The sequence below is a fragment of the Colossoma macropomum genome, unplaced genomic scaffold (assembly GCF_904425465.1).
Source record: "Colossoma macropomum unplaced genomic scaffold, Colossoma_macropomum, whole genome shotgun sequence".
Classification (NCBI taxonomy): Eukaryota; Metazoa; Chordata; class Actinopteri; order Characiformes; family Serrasalmidae; genus Colossoma; species Colossoma macropomum.
Window position 1 is genome coordinate 39553878 of NW_023494805.1, and position 20321 is coordinate 39574198.

Below are 20321 nucleotides of genomic sequence, written 5' to 3' on the forward strand. Positions count from 1 at the left end.
CACTGCATTAAAAACAGACATGATTCTGTAGAGGAAATCACTGCATGGGCTCAGAAACACTTGTGAAAACCACTGTCTGTGAACACAGTTCATCACTGCATCCACAAATGCAAGTTAAAACTCTAAAACACAAAGAAGAAACCAAATATAAACAGCATCCAGAAATGCTGCCACCTTCTCTGGGCCTGAGCTCATTTAAAATGGACTGAAGTGAAGTGGAAAAGTGTCCTGTGGTCTGACGAATCAACATTTGAAATTCTTTTTGGAAATCATGGACACTGTGTCCTCTGGGCTAAAGACCACTCAGCTTGTTATCAGTACACAGTTCAAAAGCCAGTATTCATGATGGTATACGGGTGCGTTAGTGCACATGGCATGGGTGATGTGCACATCTGTGAAGGCACCATTAATGCTGAACGATATATACATGTTTTGGCAACATAAGCTGCCATCCAGACGACGTCTTTTTCAGGGAAGGCCTTGATTATTTCAGCAAGACAATGTCAAACTACATTCTGCATGTATTACAGCAGCATTGCTCTGTATTAAAAGAGTCTGGGTGCTAAACTGGCCTGCCTGCAGTCCAGACCTGTCACCACTGATAACATTTGGTGCACTATAAAAAGAAAAATATGACAAAGGAGCCCTCGAACTATTGAGCAGCTAAAATCCTGTATCAAACAAGAACAGGAAAACGTTTCACTTTCAAAACTACAGCAGTGTCTCCTCAGTTCCCAAACACTTACAGAGTGATGTTAAAATGTTTATCATTTGATATGTTGTCTTTTCCTTTAAAAATATGGTTTACATGATTTGCATATCATTGCATTTTATTTTTATTTACATTCGGCTCAGCATCCCAACTTTTTTGGAAATGGGGTTGTATTACAGTATAACACCCTAATTTGAGATGCACAATAACTTTATTCATCTAAGTACAAATATGTTTAATTCAATTATTTAAACAAGAGTAAAACAGACAGTAGAAATGGATGAATAGAGCACTGATTACTAATATTCATATTCCTGTTATCTGTTTATTCTGAGCTCTACAGATGGAGCTGAATGAGGGGAGATGCTGTGTGAGGAGGTGTTTTGGCTCTGAGGAGCTGCCCCTCCTCCTCCTCTTCCTCCTCTTCCTCACAGCGTTAAAAGTGCTGTGCAGTTTCTCTGCTAAGTTAATAAGCAGTTGATCCACATCAACACTGCGGGCTTATTTAATAACTCATTACAGTAAATACACTCAACACCTACAGCACTGCTCTTAATCCTCTCTCTCTCGCCCTCCTCTCTCTCTCTTTTTCTCTCTCTCTCTCTTCCTCTCTCTCTCTCTCTCTCTCACTCTCTCTCTCCATGAGCACACCTTTTAATCCAGCATGAAATTTTAATTAACACCGCTGTGACCCTTTAACCACAGATACTGCAGCGTGAACCGAGGGATAGAGAGAACAGAGGGAGAGGAAGAAAAGAGAGGGAAAAAAAAGAAAAATAATGAGCGAGAAAATAGAAAGAAAGAAAAGAAGAGCAAGAAAAGCGAGAGAGAAAGGAAAAAGAAAAATAGAGAAAAAGTAAGTGAGAGGCAAAAGAAAATAAAGGGAGAGAAAGATTAAGGAGAAGGAGAGAGAAAAAAAGGAAAGAGTGGGATAAGGAAAGAGAGATGGGGAAAAGGAGACAGAAAGGGGGGGTAGACAAAAGAGTATGCAAGAGAGAATAAAGAGAAAGAGAAACCGAAGGAGAGGCTTAGAAGAAAAAGGAGAAGAGGAAGAACATGAACTAGACAGATGGAGGGAGGGAATAAAAGAGAGGAGAAAGTGGGGGATGGGGAAAACGAGAAAGAGAGGCAGAATAAGAATGTGAAATAGAATGAATAAGGATATATATATATATATATATATATATATAGAGAGAGAGAGAGAGAGAGCGAGAGAGAGAGATGGATGGACGAATAGACGGGTGGCTCATAAATAAGTCATAACTAATAAATCACACCGTGGGTCTCCAACTTCACCTGTCAGAGAGAGAGAGAGAGGAGAGCAAAGGAGAGAGAAAGAGAGAGAGGAGGGAAGAAAGAGAGAGGTAGAGGGAGCAGAGAGAAAGAGAACAGAAAGAGAAAGTGAGACAGAGAGAGAGAGAGTGAGAGAATAAAAGAGAGAGTGAGAGAACACAGAGAAAGAGAGACTGGAGAGAGAGAGAGAAAAAAAAGGACAGAGACAGAGAATGAGAGACAGAGATTGAAAATAGAAAAAGAGAGAAAAAAGTGAGAGACAAAGAGACAAAGAAAGAGAGAAAGCAATGGAGAGAGCAGGCAGAGAGACTGAGACAGATGTGCAGATGTGGAACAGGAGAGAGAGAAAAGGAAGGAGATAGAGGAAAGACAGAAAGAAAGAAAAGAGAGAGGGAGAAAAAGAGAAGAGAGAAAGAGCGGACATAGTGACAGACAAAGAGAAAGAGCAAGAAAGAGCAGTGAGAAAGAAAAATAGAGAGAAATAAAGAGAAAAGAAGAAAGAGTGAGAAAGGAATGATTGGGAGAATGGAGAGAGAGGAAGAAGAAGAAGAAGCGAAAGAGAGAAAGGAAAAGGAGCAGAAGAGCGTGGCATTAGCGTTAGTGTTAGCAGTAATGTGTGACTGTGGCCTATGAGTCTCAGACTGACCGGTGGGCGTTTTAAACAGACGGGTCAGTGTGTGAGTGAAGCTGCAGGACGAAAGTATCTGATACTCATAATCCCTCCATCACTCTCTCATCACTCCATCTCTCTCTCCTCTCACTCGAGAGCTGTGATGGTGAAGTGTCTCTCAGCTGTGGACTGAACACTGACCACTGAAACACCGTGACTGCAGGCAGCTCAGCTTATGTGTCTTACTGTTCATTTATACTTAAACATTTTAATAATTATAATAATTATATCTGATGCTGTAATGGTGCATTTGGACGGTCTGGAAAGGTGAGTTTACCATGAGGAGCCTGCACAGCCCAGTAAAAAATTACACCATACTGGGATCTGTCCAGGGTGCATGAACAAGCTAAGCCTTGTCTAGTAAACATCTCCAAAGTTTCAGTCTTAGAAGTTCTCACAATCCAAGTATTCCCAAACACATTCAGTGAAATTGTGGAGATGGTCAGTCCATTGTTCTGAGCAGCTTCATCAGCAGCTTCTTTGTTTGATTAGGACATCTTGATCTTCTCAGTCGTGTGCTTGGGGTCGATATCTTGCAGTAAAATGAATTTGTTCCTAGTCAAACATTTTCAAGTGGTACTAAATCATGTATTCAAACGTGTTAATACTGTTATGGATCGGCCTCCAGCCAGTTCATAAACAATTGAGGGAGACGATGAGTGGAAGTTGTAGCAAAAAACGTGTCTTTATTTTCACATTGAGCTACTTAGAAACGGTTTGCAAACCAGAAAGATAGCCATACTGAAGTGAGCCAACCATTAACGGTTAAAGCCCTCCCTTACAAAGCCCACTCGCTATGGAGCTGCTTTGTGCACTGAGGCTCAGTCAACTGTTCCCACAAAGTTGGAAGTGTACAGTTGTTCAAAATGTCTTGGTGCTGAAGCATTAAGATCTCCCTTCACTGGAACTGAGGGTTCTAGACCAACCCCTGAAAAACAGCCCCATATCATCCCTCCTCCACCAAACTGTACAGCTGGCACAGTGCAGTCAGGCAGGTAACGTTGTACTGGTATTCACCAAACCCAGATTCGTGGTATTTGCCAAATCCAGAGTCCAGTGGTACTGTGCTTTACACCACTCCCTAATCTCTCTCTCTCTCTCTCTTGCTCTCTCTCTCTTGCTCTCTCTCTCTCTCGCGCTCTCTCTCTCTCGCTCTCTATCTCTCTGTAGGTTATGGTTTTGTTGATTTTGACAGTCCTGCTGCTGCTCAGAAAGCCGTGTCATCCCTCAAAGCCACTGGAGTCCAAGCACAGATGGCCAAGGTAGGACATCTTCACCTATAACCCCAACTCTGAATCTCTGTTGTGATGTCTAGTCTGGAATTTGGTACAAACCAAGTCTGTTCTACAGTTTCTCAATGAATAACTGACTCTAAATGTAGGTATTGTGATATAAACTGAGTCTGTTCTACAGTTTCTCATTAGGCTGAATGAATAACCGACTCTAAATGTAGGTATTGTGATATAAACTGAGTCTGTTCTACAGTTTCTCATTAGGTTGAATGAATAACTGACTCTAAATGTAGGTATTGTGATATAAGCTGAGTCTGTTCTACAGTTTCTCATTAGGCTGAATGAATAACTGACTCTAAATGTAGGTATTGTGATATAAACTGAGTCTGTTCTACAGTTTCTCATTAGGTTGAATGAATAACTGACTCTAAATGTAGGTATTGTGATATAAACTGAGTCTGTTCTACAGTTTCTCATTAGGTTGAATGAATAACTGACTCTAAATGTAGGTATTGTGATATAAACTGAGTCTGTTCTACAGTTTCTCATTAGGGTGAATGAATAACCGACTCTAAATGTAGGTATTGTGATATAAACTGAGTCTGTTCTACAGTTTCTCATTAGGCTGAATGAATAACCGACTCTAAATGTAGGTATTGTGATATAAACTGAGTCTGTTCTACAGTTTCTCATTAGGTGAATGAATAACCGACTCTAAATGTAGTATTGTGATATAACTGAGTCTGTTCACAGTTCTCATTAGGGTATGATACTGAGTCTGTTCTACAGTTTCTCATTAGGTTGAATGAATAACTGACTCTAAATGTAGGTATTGTGATATAAACTGAGTCTGTTCTACAGTTTCTCATTAGGTTGAATGAATAACTGACTCTAAATGTAGGTATTGTGATATAAACTGAGTCTGTTCTACAGTTTCTCATTAGGGTGAATGAATAACTGACTCTAAATGTAGGTATTGTGATATAAATTCTGATCTACAGTTCTACAGTTTTGTTTGTTTGTGATCTGAACTTTTTGTGATTTAATTTGGGTTATTTTTCCTCCCAGTTTGGCTCGATACAATACTTTAAGTTGGTCAGGCAGTTGAGTGGACCCTCTTTGGGGTCCTGCTCTGAAATGTCATGGTATTAAACAACCACTTTTGGATGCACTGCTGTTTATTGGTTTGTGGATAACAGAACACAAAAGAATATGCTGGACACAAAGGTCAGTTCTGTTCTGGCTGAAAATTATATTTGTTTGGGAGAACTAAATGAGTTTTTCAGTCACTGTGGAAGTATGACGGGAACCCTGCTGACTCCAAGTTGTGCTAATGTTTTTATTGGAGAAGGCTGACTTTGTTTTGATCACTGACGTTCTTGATATCGGTTCTGCAGACTGACAAGTATGTGCCTCAAACAGATCATTACTAAAACCTTGTATCTCCAAAATGTTAACTTTACAGGAGATGCAGGAAACTTTCTTAATATTCTATGAAAATTCATGTAAAAACAATTGCACAAAATTTTAACATTTTGGATAATTTCCACTAGTCTATTTGTCATAAAATTTCCACACAATGTAAAGAGCAGCTGATATTTTCACGTCAAGAAATAAAAAATAACAAATAACAATATTTTATTCTAACAGCACTAATATGAGAGCTGCATCTGCAAAAATAGTATCTTTTCAAGTAAAATGATCTTAATTCTAGTGGAAAAATCACTTATTATTAGATTATTTAACTTATTTCTAGACACTTTCAACCTGTTTTTAAGTAAAATGATCTCATGGCACTGGGAGGTAATTTTGCTGGTTCCAAGCCCATTTCTTACAACAAGCAAAATTATCTGCCAATACAGTCAGGTGATATTACTTAATAAAATTACTTAAAACAAGCAAAAAATGTTTGGAAATAAGTTAAATAATCATGAAATAAGCTTCCAACAATCTCAACAAGAGAAATATTGGATATATCGACCACATTTAAGATAATATTACTTGACAAGATACTATTTTTTGCAGTGTTTGGGCAAACTCTGTTTAATTTGGTTCATTTAAAGAGTAACTACATCAATACATCATTACAGAGGATAACAGAGCTCAGACTTACAGAGGAAATCAATCAGAGAAGCAATGAAACGCAGTGTTCATTAAATACAAGAAGACATGAGAAAGTGACACAGACAGAGAGAGACAGAGAAACACTTTTACTGACTCTGAAAAGTCCAATTTTAATGTTACTTAATATTCCCAAACTTTGTGACCCAAGCTTCAGCTAGAGACATGTACCATCATTCATCCTGCCAATATCAAACTGAGCTGAACTGAAAAAAGGGACTAAAATGCGAGTTTGGTTTGATTTTTGGACAACAGCCTGAGCTTTGCGATGGAAGTTGGTTTTGTTAATCTGAACTGAAAGAGAGGTAGGTGGGATTAAAGGTCATTAAGGTCATCAACAAGAGGTCATTTCTGGCCCACAGAGGAAAAGGCATGATCTTCTCATCTTGTGAAGTGAGATAATTTCAGATTCTGAGTCTGAGATTATTTTAGCTCAAATGTGGCTCCATTGATTGCCTTTACCAGGGTTTATGTATATTGTGATCTCAGCCTTCGATGCGCCACCTACAGATGTCTGATATGTGTTGCATGTTCAGGTCACCACAGCTATCTTCACTGTGACGGTATGGTTGCATCCTGACTGGCTATCCACACGTCCATGTGTACGCACTTGGACTCTGTATTGGTTTTAATCTGTCTGAAAGTAAACCGTTATCGGTCTGTTGGTGTGAGTTTTGAGATCGCTGGTTTGAAAAACGTGAGGTTCACAGGATCATGACTTTAAAAGCTATTCAATGTTTTCTTAGTAGTGAGTAAATTACATAACCTACAACACACACGCCACTTTGTTTCCTGCGGGTGTGTTTTTGTTGTATTCCATTTTTGAAAACTGCTTGTAGACATCATGGAAACAACTGTCAATGATTGGTTATTTAGCCTGTCAATCAGACGGCCCTTTCCTGTTAAAGGAAGCAGTTGAACTTGAACTTTTTGGCCGTTTTAAACAACAAAAAGCAGCAGAAGTCAGGCTTGTGAAACTACATATAAATTCACATTCACATATTTAGATTAAATTAGATTATATTCAAGAAAGCCAATGAAATGCAGTTAGCATGTAACCAGAAGTGCAAAATTATTATATATATCATAAATATATATCATGTAAAGTGCAGGAAAGTAACTATGGTAAGCAATGCTGTGGTTACAACATGTAATGCTGTGGTTACAACACGTACAATTAAGGACGGTAGAGTGGTAAAAAAATATATAGCTATTGCAAGTATACATATATTATATGCAGAGTGAAAGTGGCAGTGTGGAGTTCAGCAGAGTCATTTAGCATTTACAGCATTTAGCAAAGCTTTTATCCAGGGTGACTTGCAGAAGTGCTGGCCATATTCGTAAGTGCGAAAAAGAATTCAAAGAGTGTGCTAAGCTAATAAACTGCAAAAAGCAGGAATGAGTGCTGAAACCTGGACATAAAGGTTAGAGTTCATTTAAATCCTTTTGGAAGAGGTAGGTCTCCGTTCTGTATTTGAAGACAGCAAGGGGCTGTTTGGAGAGTCGGGGGATATTAGTTCCACCATCTGGGCTCCAGGTGGAGAAGAATCTTGATGCTTGTCTTCTGTGAGTCTTGAAGGATGGTGGATCATGCTGAGCTGTCCTTGAGGTTCAAGGGTCTTGAGAGATGGTGCAGTATTTCACCACTGCCTTCAGGTGAGAGGGGCTGGTCCATTTTTGGCTTTGTAGGGTTTAAAATCTAATGAGAGCAGCTGCAGGAGGCCACTAAAGGGGACACAGTAGAGGAGTGACATGAGTGAAATTTGGGAGATGGAGAAGTTGTGCTGCTGCATGCCTGCAGTTGCAAATATGCTAAGGGCATATATAGGAAGTCCAGCCAGGTCATCTTCAGACAGCCAGGTTTCATCTTAGCATGTAACCATCTATGGCAGCCCATCACTTGATGCTCAATCGCAAGAAGACTGAGGGAAGCCCAGCATGGAGTTAGTTGCAGTAGTCCAGTCTTGAGATGACAAGGGACTGACCAAGTACCTGGGTGGCCTCCTAGGACAAAAAAGGGCAAGACTACGACAAAGCTTTGTGCATTTTCAGAAAGAATGACCAAAGAGTTATCAAAGCATATGTCACTCTAACAGCGAGGAGATGTATTTCCAAGGATGTGTAGCAACTCAGTCTTGTTGGGATTGACCAGTGATGCTGATATGCCAAAGGAAGGGGGTGTGGCTTTAAAGAGGGAAGAGAAAATGCTAAAGATCATGCACGGATCAGATGCTGATGCTTTAGTTAAAAGCTAATGATTTCATTACCTCTGTTAGCTACATTAGTGTTGTAGCTCTGGTGCAGGTTTTGCTAAAGAAGCAAAACCTGGACTCTACATAGGTTTTGTCATTTCTGCAGATTGACTATATAGTGGAATAATGGGTAAAAATTAATTAATGCCAAGCTTAGCCACACGCCACTCTCTACACTGTTATGGTTGGCGTTACACAATGAGACGTTCATGCAACTTTAGTTGCTTGAAACTTGCATGAAACTAAAATTGTTGTGGTTGGCTTTACACAATGAGACATTCGTGTAACTTTAGTTGCTTTAAACTTACATGAAACAAACTGTTATGGTTGGCTTTACACAACGAGACATTCATGCAACTTTAGTTGCTTGAAACGTACATGAAACTAAAACTGTTATGGTTGGCTTTACACAAAGAGACATTCATGCAACTTTTGTTGCTTGAAACTCACATGAAACTAAATTAACTAAATTGCATTGAGTTGCACTATGAAAAACTTCCTGCAACTCACTTGGAACTTATACACAATAGTTGCAAGCACCTCAACTTCAAGAAACCAATCTCATGAAAACAGCTGATCAAAATGCAATAACGTATCACATGATCAAGTCAAATGAAAACATTTCATCTGATTGATTTGCTTGGTTTAAAGGACAAGAGAATGAACAGAACATGGTTTACTGGGTGGTTGAAAATGAGACCCCTAATCGATATTATGCAAGATTAGTAGTTTTTCATTTTTAGTAGTTCAAACAGCTGCTTGTTCTACCATTTATCCTTTTTTAGCTGCTATTTTCAGATTAAAAATCAAGATGATTAAAATAGTTGCAGAAGAGGAGACCAAGATGTGTTCCACAATGAACTTGCAGTGCTTCTATGACCAGATGAGTGAGAAATCAACTGTATTCGCTACTTAAACATTCATTTTTAAAGACATTACATACACAGAAGTGACAAAACAGTAAAATATATAAATAAGGAACCACACATGAGTATACAGATACAAGATAGATACATAAATATAGAAAAAAAAAAATTGCAAAGACAGCTGAAAAAAATGATATTGGGTTACATATTAAACATGCAAATGTAAGTAATGCATCACAGATGACTTTATAGAGTGAAATGATAAAAGGTATTAAAAATACCAGCTGCTGATTTGGCTGACTAACTGAATGTGCTGCGTTTATGCAACGGAAATCATGTTACAGGCAACTCATAACATGCAATTAGTTGCACCTCAGCTGTGGTACCTGCAACCTTGCAGCATCAAGGAAAGTTTTGAAGGGCAAAGAGAGAGAGAGAGAGAGAGAGAGAGAGAGAGAGAGCGAGAGAGACGCACCATCTGACTGTGTGTCTCCGATGGCTTCCCCCTGTCTCACTCTTCTAATTACACTTCAATCAACAGCAGCAGCTCAGCATGAGGCAAATTATTCTGCACCAAACTGAGAGAGAAGAGAGATGAGGCTTGACACTATCTGTGTCACCATAAACACAGTCTGAACAAACTCACAGCTCCTCCCTCTCTCCTTGTCTGTTTCTTCTATTTCTAAAAGCAGTTACTTCATGAATCTCCACATACATTCCACCCCAAACCTGCCACTGCCATGTTTCATGGCTGCTGTAACAAAACTTCTCATCTCAGAAATGATGACCTTGCAGGAGAAAGAAATACAGAACTTTGAGGGGCACCAAAAGGGACCATGTGAGCATTTTCAAATGAAAACATAGCCGCAAGCAACAATTCAGGGGTCCAAGCACTTTTAAGCAATGTTGCTTAACTTAAGATTCAAGTAGACTGAGCCGTGTGATGACTGAGTACCACAAATTCAGTTCATCTCAAGTATGTGCACACTAGACTTTTAACCCTTATTAATTTTAGAGAATATTTATTAGATAATGATTGTTTTACAGTGTATTTAAACTGACTTATTGGTCAGTTAGGTTGGATGCCAGTTTACTAAATTTGGCTGCGAATTACGTCAAACAGGCAAAGAAAAATGACTTCATCTGTGGTATGTACATAGTATGACGAGCACTGAACCCATATATTTTGTATTTATGTTCTTCTTACTGGTAATAGTCATTTTATATTGTGTCGAATTTGACTCAGGAGTCAATTAGATTACTGCAAATCACTGATTTGGTTATTTTGGCTGCAAATTACTTTAAAATGATGCTGTAAAATGACTCTTTGAATCTTTGGTTTGTAAATAGTATAACAGGCCAATTTTTTGGTCTATTTTTTGGTAATGGTCAGGTCATAATGTGATTATTGACTTGAGAGTCATTACTTCAGATAGAAATTACTGACTTTATAGAAAAATGGCAGCTAATTATTTTAAAATGCTCAAATTAAATGATTTCATTTTTTAAATTGTGTTTTGGTCTACTTGTTGGTAATGATCATTTTATAAAGTGTTGAATTTAACACTTTGGCAGCTAATAACTTTCAAATATTGAAATAAAATAACTTAATCTGGTTAACTTGGTTCCAGCCCCTAATGAAAATGAAAAAAATAAATGAGGGTTTGATTTAACAGCAACATCATGAAATCTGTGGGTTTATTTCAACACGTTCTTCGTTCTTCCTCAAACCAAGCTTAACCTAATCACCTTTAATAAAAATAGTGCTGGCTTTTTTGAAAGTAAACTCTTTGGATCCGTTTTTGAGCCAGTCACTTCACTCCAAACTGAAGTCTGCCGATAAGTTGTTCAGCTTGGAGACCGAGACAGTATGTCTGAGGCTTAGAACATCAATATCAGCTCTGTCATGCTTCCTTCTGTAACACCAGCTTTTGCTGTGGATTATAATATTGCTTTTCAAATTGGATTCTGGAGCCCCAGCTTCAGCAGTGTTTTCCAGAGATGTGATTTTCCTCCTTGGATTCTTCAACAAACGCTTTGTGATGGGATCTAGATCATTAGATTTTTTTCTGGATTCAGGAGCAGATGCTTTTAGAACATTATCAAGTTTTTATCACTCAATTCTAGAAACCCTACCACATTATCATTTCACTGGGTTCTAGAATGCTATCATTACTTTTTCACTGGATTCTAAAACACTATCACATTCATCTTTTTCACTGAATTCTAGAACGCTATCACATTTCTTTTTCGCTGGATTCTTAAAAATGTGGTACATATTATCATTAAAAGATTCCCTTAGGCATGTGCTCAGAAACACTTGAAAAACACTGTCTGTGAACACAGTTCATCACTGCATCCAATGCAAGTTAAAATTCTAACATGCAAAGAAAAAACAAATATAAACAGGATCCAGAAACGCCGCCACCTTCTCTGGGCCTGAGCTCATTTAAGATGGAATGAGGCAAAGTGGAAAAGTTTCCTGTGGTCTGATGAATTAAAACTTTAAATTCTTTTTGCAAATCATGGATGGTGCATCCTCTGGGTTAAAAACCATGTGGCTTGTTATCAGTGCACAGTTCAAAAGCCAGTATTCATGATGGTATAGAGGGGCATTAGCGCACATGGCATGGGTGACATGCTCATCTGTAAAGGCACCATTAATGCTGAACGATATATACAGGTTTTGGCAACATATGCTGCCATCCAGACGACGTCTTTTTCAGGGAAGACCTTGATTATTTCAGCAAGACAATGTCAAACCACATTCTGTATGTGTTACAGCAGCACTGCTTTGTATTAAAAGAGTCTGGGTGTTAAACTGGCCTACCTGCAGTCCAGATCTGTCACCCACTGAAAACATCTGGCACATTATGAAACACAAAATATGACAAAGGAGACGCTGAACTGTCGAGCAGCTGAAATCCTCAAACAAGAATGGAAAACCTTTCACTTTCAAAACTACAGCAACTGGACTCATCAGTTCCCAAACACTCACAGAGTGTGCATTGCATTCTGTTTATATGAACATTTTGCTCAGCGTCCCAACTTTTTTGGAAACAGCGTTGTAGAATACTGTCACCATTATCTTTTACACTATGTTCTACACTACTGTCAGATTAATCTTTTTCACGAGGTTCTAGAATGCTATCACATTTATCTTTTTCGCTAGGCTCTAGAATGATCTTACATTTATTGTTTTCACTGGGTTCTAGAATGCTGTCATATCTTTTTCACTGGGTTCTAGAATGCTATCACATTTATCTTTCTCACTGGGTTCTGGATGCTATCACATTTATTTTTACCTGGTTCTAGAATGCTGTCACAGTTATCTTTGTCACTGGGCTCTGGATGCTATCACATTAATCTTTTTCATTGGATTCTAGAATGCTGTCACATTTATTATGACTGGGTTCTAGAATGCTATCTTGTGTTTCTCACTGGATTTTAGAATACTATCACGTTATCTTTCTCACTGAGTTCTAGAATACTATCACATTATCATTTTCATTGGATTCTAGACTGTTAACTTATTAGCCATCTCACTAGATTCTCTCATCAGAAATGGTCTTTCTCATCAGAAGCTTGACTGCCAGAATGTTATCTTTCTTGCTAGATGTTAGAAAGATGTCTTGCTTTTTCATTGGATTACAGAATGCTATTGTTCTAGCTATCTCACTTTGATTCTAAAATGCTAGGATGTTAGCGTTTCTAGAGTGGATTCTAGAGTCTTGGAATGTTCTCTTTCTCAGTGAATTCTCAATGTTGGAATGCTAGTTTTCACGCTGGCTAAATTCTAGAATGTTTTAATGTTAGCTTTCACCTTTCTCTCTGTGTTCTAGAATGCCACAATGATAGCTTTTTTCTGGGTTCTTGAATGCCAGAATACTAGCTTTTCTCTGGGTTCTGGAATGCCGGCTTCTCAATGACTTCAAGGCCGGTGTGGCTCTAATCTGCTCTGTCAGGTTTGGCAGCTGCTGAGGTGGCCTGAGCCTCAGAACCAAAGCGTGTGTAACAGTTCTACACTGCGATGTTATTTTCTTTACTGCTGTGTGTTCTGGATAACAGGGTCAGTGAAATGACCTTGCGTCAGCTCGCTAATACGAAATGCAAATGAGATGCTAATCTCATGTAAATCTCTTCAAAATCCATATCTAGTAGCTGAGGTCACAGAAGGGGTGATTATATTCATAACAGCCAGGTTGCAGTGGAGGAGAAAGACCAGGCTGGTTTAAGACCACCCGTCAGAATGAGGCTCTGAGGGGCTGCTGCTGTTTCATGCTGAAGTGAGGGTTATGTTCCAGCCTCTAGTGTCTTTATCTCAGTACTGTGATTGGAGCAGGCTGGGGTAAACAGCATTAAGAACTCTCTTTCATTGAGCCTCCATTACAATTGGATATTACTCTAGATATTTACTATATATTTTGGAATATATAGTGGGATATATTTCATTTTCACAGGACCAGTGGTTTCATAAGTTGAAGACAAAGACTGTGTGATTGTTCAGTCCAAACCTTCAGATTTGTGGAAAAATAAGCAGATTTCTTTCAAAAACTACAAGTTAGTCTCCTAAAAAATGAAACAAAAATAACAAGTGGACACGCTGAAGTTTGTGATATTATATTTGGCTGTTGAGGTCACAGAATACTGAAATGGGTCATTCTCCATTCTCTTTGGAGTGGGAATTCAGGTGGATACCTTTTTTCGTTTTAAATCAAGTTCTTTCATCCTAAAACTAAATAATCTTTATTTGTCATTTAACATCTCCTATTATCATATATGCAGAAAGGAAAGCTTAATTCCAAACACATTTTACAGTCACTGGTGTTGTATGAATATGGTGTAACACCAGTGACGGTGACTCCAGTGACATTCTGGTTAAAACTGGGGATTTGTAAATAGGCAGTGACTCATTGGCTGATCAGGTGACCTTGTGCCACTGTTTAAAATCAGTAATAAAAATTATATTTGACATTGTTTTGACAAGATTTTAATTACCCAGCCATTAAAGCACAAAACACCAGTGACACATAGAAGTTATGAGCTTCCTGATTAACAAAATTATTAATAAATTAATGAAATATAGTGAGCGAGTGTGACTCGCCTTCTCATGCCTTGAGATGCTTCCTCCCTGATGAACCTCTACCCAAAGAAGCAGTTTAATAGAACTGAAAACAGTGTTAAAATGCAAGAGTCCTGATAACACCAGTGACCAAAATCTGTGACAAATGAATTTTTAAATAAAATACACATTTTTTAAAATGTAGTATAACATTAATGATATATAAAGTAAACGTGAATCTGTTTTATACCAATTCTTAAGTTAAACCTCCTAGAATATTGTTTAACATTAAAAATGGTTTCTCAAATGTTGAAAATTGGTTTTGTGACAAGCTGCTTTACAGATGCAGAGCGACTATGAAAACAAGATAAAAAAAAAGGAAAATCAGAGAATCATGAGGAAAAGTGTTATTTAATCTTAGGTCAACTGTGTAAATGTACATACTGACTTCTGGAGCTGTGCTTGATATTTTACGCATCTTTTAAAGCCCTGAAACCTTTGTAACATGGTTTCCCCTCCAAATGGTGAATGACCCATATAAGTGTTTATTATTATTAAGAGCTTTCAAGTCGATTATGACTCCTGATGGCTGTAAGGGTAGTGTTCCTTCAGAATGTTCTGTCTTCTGTTTGGGTCTTCAGGCTTCTGAATGGCCGGTTCATGATATCTCTGATAGTGTCCATCCGTCCTGTTGCTGGTCATCCTTGTCCTCTTTTACCTTCAACTGTCCCAAACATAAACAGAGAGAGCGAGAAGAGACCACAGCCTGGACAGTTTGGATCTTTATTTGTAGAGACACATTAATTTCTTCAAAAATAACAGCTAAACATGTTGAAATGTAACAAGGCTCCACGGCTGCTTTCTTCTGAACATATCAGGACACTTTAGCATTCACACCACAGATATTATGAGGTCATATGCATCCCTGATCATCTCCAAAGATGAACTGAGTGATTGGATAAGAGTGTGTGTGTGTGTGAATTAACTCATTAGGACTGATTATAGTCAGGTTGTGAATGTTCATTAGGAATTATCAGATGATGATGATTCCAGAGCGTAATGAATTATCTAACCATTCATACTTTGTGCTTACAATCATTAAGACTGAGCTCTGGTAATGATCTGGTAATGAAGCTAATTGATGCCCACAAACTGTAATGCAAAACCCAAAATCTCTGGTCTCACTCCAGCCACCTGAACATCTCACTACAGTCTCAACCCAGCCACCTGAAAACTCACTATGGTCTCACTCCAGATACCTGAAAATCTGACTCCAGGCTCACTCCCGCCATCTGAAAATCTCACTCCCGTCTCATACACACACTGTGTACACATACAGTACTGACATGAATACTACACTGGTGATTCTCAGATATGCGTATTATATTACTGGATTTTGGTCGAAATCTTCAGACCTAAAATGCATATTATTCCCTTTAGTTTAACTCAACTCATACATCGCACCCCACAACCATCTTGACTACTTCTAAGTTAGAATTACACGTAGACATTATATCACACACATCCTGTTGGATTTATAATTGACTCTAACTGTTCAGAGCAGTTCTAAGTGCCCATTACCCCCCTCCCTAAACACACACATATAATCAGCTGATGGCCTATTAGCTGCTAAACACCTGGTAAGTCCAGGCTCATTTACTCAGTGTGTGGCCTCTATTTAAGCCTGACTGCTCTATTGTTTATTTGTGTGTGGATGACAGAGAGACAGAGAGGGTGAAACGACCTTTACATGCTGAGTGTGATTTACTATCGTGATTTATTCAGATGTCAATAAATTAATTACAGCGTGTGTATAACTATGATATCTTACACACAAACGTTTTTTTCAGACGCAGAAAATGCCACATTATTTTATTATTTTCTTTTGCTGGTGACATGAACTCTCCGACCTCTCACAGTCGTCTCTGGTGCTGGAATCGATTAGTATCTCATAAAAGCAGCTAAAGCTGAGCTATGAACATCCAAGATAAGTGTAAAATCTCTCAAAGTTCCAGCTTCTGATTAAAGTGATGAGGCTCTCCACACTACTGTTACATTTCCAAAATGCGAAGTAGCCCATTGTCACCATTTGCTCGTTCTGTGATGAGTAAATAAGATCTTATTAGCACTTGAAGACATCCCCCTCATCTGTTTTGTGCTTCATTTCGTGTGGAGCTGGGTCTCCCAAAGCAGTTCCACATGGGTTGTGGAGATCTGAGCAGTGAGTGAAAGAGCTCATAGTTTCAGCCCCTGAATAAGGTACAGAAACACCCAGCTCTCCTTCTGCTTTCCCAAAATGGAAAACATTCTTCACAATGTCACAGTTTTCCAATTTTGTGAGGTTTTTCCAATTTTCTCCCTCAATTTAGTCATATCCAGTTCCACCCACTAGTTAGGACTCCCTCAATCACACAATACCACCAGTGCTAGGAGGACAAAGGCAAACACAACCGCCCCCCGAGACCTGTGAAGCGCCACCACATCTTTTTGAACTATCACTAACATGGTCATCCTACCCACGCAGAGAGAAAAACTGTCCTCTCTTGGACTGCCAACCGTGGATGGGATCACCAAGGCATCACCAGGGATCAAACTCACGATCCCCTGATGATAGAGCCAATGCTTAGACAGCTGTGCCTTTTCACATAAAGAATCTGCACAAATTATCACAAGGGTTATGTTGGTAAATTTCAACCCTACATCACCATAAATTCAATCTGTTGAAGCATTTAATCGTGCTAATATATTATTGATGGATTGAGGGCAGACTATTGTCTTTCAGAAACAGTGCTCTATAAGCAAATATTATTAACCTTTTTATAATCTTAACATACCTGGAGGTGTCTTGTTCAAAGGCAGGCACAGTGACAGGCCTTTATTATATTTCAGTAGGTACAGATGTTTTTTTAGAGAGTAACTTCGAAGTAAAAGTATGAATGTATGTAAAGCTATGGGTGATTTTGGAGAATCAAAAATAGAAGATAAGATTGGAGTGAGCATTTTTTGTCCACCGTATAATTGATAGAGTCATTACAACTGTTTAGAATTTGATCCCTTCACTTCACTTTCACTTCTAAATCATAGAAAGAAAAAAAAAAGGAATTTAAAAGGTGTTCCACAGGGGTCAATTCTGGGACCAGTGTTGTTTACACAATTATGAGTAAATGTTTCCAAAGTTTTGACTGTATGTGTATGTTGTTGTTTTGGTAATGAATGTGACATCCATTCTGCTGAACAGAGCTAGGAAAAAGAAGAGAAAGAGAGTGGGAGGTCAGATGGGTGGATGAATGTGTGCGTGTTCAGGATAATTGAGGGTCGTTTCCACAGGGCATCATATAAACCCCAGTTGGGTTCTAAATGGACTTGTATTAGCCAAACATCTGCCCCTTGTCCCAGCCTCCCTCACTTCATTTATCCCAACATGTTTACTTATTTATTTTTAGCACTGCAGTGCAACACACAAGAGGTGAAAGACACAACGAAGAAAGAAAGAAAGAGAAAGAAACAAAGAAATGAAGCAGACAGGCTGACTCATCTCTGACCCGCAACTCTCCTCAGGAGTTTGTTCGTGGTGTATAATTAGCCAGCCCTCGTTAAAGCCCTTCGTTAAGGTCCTCATCAGAGTCGACCTTGAATCCGCGAAACAATCATAAACAAAACGGCCCGCGGCGTCCGGGGGCGGAAGTTTCTTTCCTTAATAAATATTTTGCCCAAGAATGAACGTAAGGGGAGGGGAAGATTAATACTGGCATGCTGAGGAGAGTGTACACACACAAACAAGAGGGTGAAGAAATTAATGAGTTTGTTGGTGGTGGCAGGGGAGCAAATACTAGCAGCACTAATTACATTCACTAACACAGAGTCAGAGAGAGGCAAGAAAGCTGCAGGGAAAAACACATAACAGCTTTTCCTAAATTCTGGAAAGCAGCATTTGAGAAGTTGCTAGTAATCTTAGTACTCCATCTATGATCATTGCTAGCTGCTCTAAATTGGCTTCTGATGGCATCTTACGCTTGCATTAGGTTCATTTTAGATCAGGGCTCTATTACTTGCTGTGAAAGTTATTAAATATATTTCTCATGAAGGAGCTTTATTTTGTGACTTATTGATCTAAAATATTGATCCATCTATAATGTCTGGTACTGATTTTGAACATGCTGCTGATTTCCGTCCCTATTCCATCACACTCGTTCTCATTTCCTGGAGATTGCAAAGGTGTGCCACAAGGGTCAATTCTGGGTTCAGTACAATTTGTCTTAATGGCTTTTTTTTATTAATGAAGCACAATCAGTGGAACACTCCACACCACAACATGCAGCAAATTTAATTTCTCCATATAAGGTATGTGTATCAACTTGATTGATCAAGTTGTTTTTTCCAAGCCTTAACACATCTGACTAAACTCGTCAGGTTAATTATCAAACCCTTCATGAGCTGCATCAAGAGTTTTGAGTGGGTCCCCATGGCAGTAGTTTGACAACCCTGTGCTAAGAAATGCGAACAAAAACTCATCTAAACTTGTTTTTTCGGCTTAGCTCTTCCTCCCTGGTGGAAATGTCCTGTCGCTGCCTTGTATGCTTTCCTCTCCAATTAAGCGGCATCATCTGATTCTAATTACGCTAATTACACCAGCGGGGGATGCTGGAAAGCAGAGGAATCTCCATGAGTGGCCACATGAGGCCCAGTGCCTGCCAATAGCAACAGCAACAACGACATGAACATCACACAACTACAGGCATTGCTGTTCCAAACTCTCCATGCTGAATTTCAATCAAAGAGAGCTTTTCTGTAATTTAGAACTTAAGACCACTGAACACGCACTGATGGGTATGAATTTGAAAAGAGGCGAGACAGAGATGATCCTCCAGCCTAGAAGCTGGATTAGTGAAGCAGGCCTGTTTACTTCAATTGTAATATATTTTCTTTCCTTAAACATGGCCTCAGAGAAAGGAAAAGTGGGGTATGGCCTGCTTTGTTTTGACCCTTCCAATCTAGAACAAATCGTCAAGCAAGGACAACAGACTCTCCCAACACAGCATGAAGTGAATTTATACATTTATTTAATAAATTCCATCAAGTCGGTTTCAAATCCTGGTGAAGACATGGATAGTCTTTACTCCAGAATGTCTTCTGTTTTGGTCTTTGGGTTTCTTAATGGCTTCTTCATGATTCTTCTGATTGTGTCCATCCATCCCTTCATCCTGTTGCTGGTCATCCTCTTCTTCTTTCACCCTCAACTGTTCCAAGCATAAATGTCTTTTTCAAAGTAATGATTCTTCTCATAAAATGTCCAAAATAAGAGCTTTAGTTTGGTTATATGGGCTTCGAATGAGAGTTGAAGCTGGATATTTTTCCTGCCTTTTATTGTCTGGCTTTCCCACCCATAGAGAACCACAGAAAACACCACAGCCTGGACAATTCTGATCTTTGTTTTTAAAGACATTTTCATTCTTGTTCTGCTGAGTGTCAATCTCTGTCATGTTTCTTGACTGTATGCTTTGTTGATAAATGATTAGGCAAAAGCTGTCCAGCATTTCCACATCTTCACCTTCATAGTTATACTTTCTACCACAGGTAAAGTTAGTGGCATTTTCCATTGTCATCACCTTGGTTTCTTTATGTCTAGCTCAAGTTTTATCATTTCACTCATTTATTCTTTAACTTTCTTTATAAAAGCCTTTTTCTGCTATGAGTGCATCATGTGCATATGGAAGGTTGAATAAGTAGGGGGACAGCAGGCAGCCTTGTCTTACTAGTTTGCCAATGTGGAACCAGTCTGCCTGTCCATTTTCTGTAAAGACTGTGCTTGTTGATCAGTGTGGAGGTTTCTCAGAATGAGATGCTCTGGTATGGCCAACTGGTAGAGACATTATTATGCCAGACAACTCTCAATCATTAACATTATTCAAAGAGATTTCATCTGTTAATTTTAATTTCTCTGCATTTTCCATAATTTGTCATTTTGATCTTAAGGCTATGAATAAACACAAAGATGTCCCTCATGTTAAAGATTTTGTCAAAACTAGGCTTCACCAGATGGGAGAAAAAGAGTGCAAATGGTTTTAAATGGCAGGAAGATTATAAACAGATAAGCTTCAGTGCATCCTGACAAG

General features: G+C 38.8%; 1 protein-coding gene across 1 annotated transcript in view; it reads left to right on the forward strand.

Annotated features, from left to right (window-relative positions):
- LOC118826568 (RNA-binding motif, single-stranded-interacting protein 3-like) overlaps positions 1-20321 on the forward strand; it is a 115588-nt gene that overhangs the window by 43291 nt on the left and 51976 nt on the right. The window contains exon 4 of the mRNA XM_036597572.1: positions 3846-3937. Coding sequence (XP_036453465.1) covers positions 3846-3937 — 92 coding nt within the window. The remainder of the gene's footprint in view (positions 1-3845; positions 3938-20321) is intronic.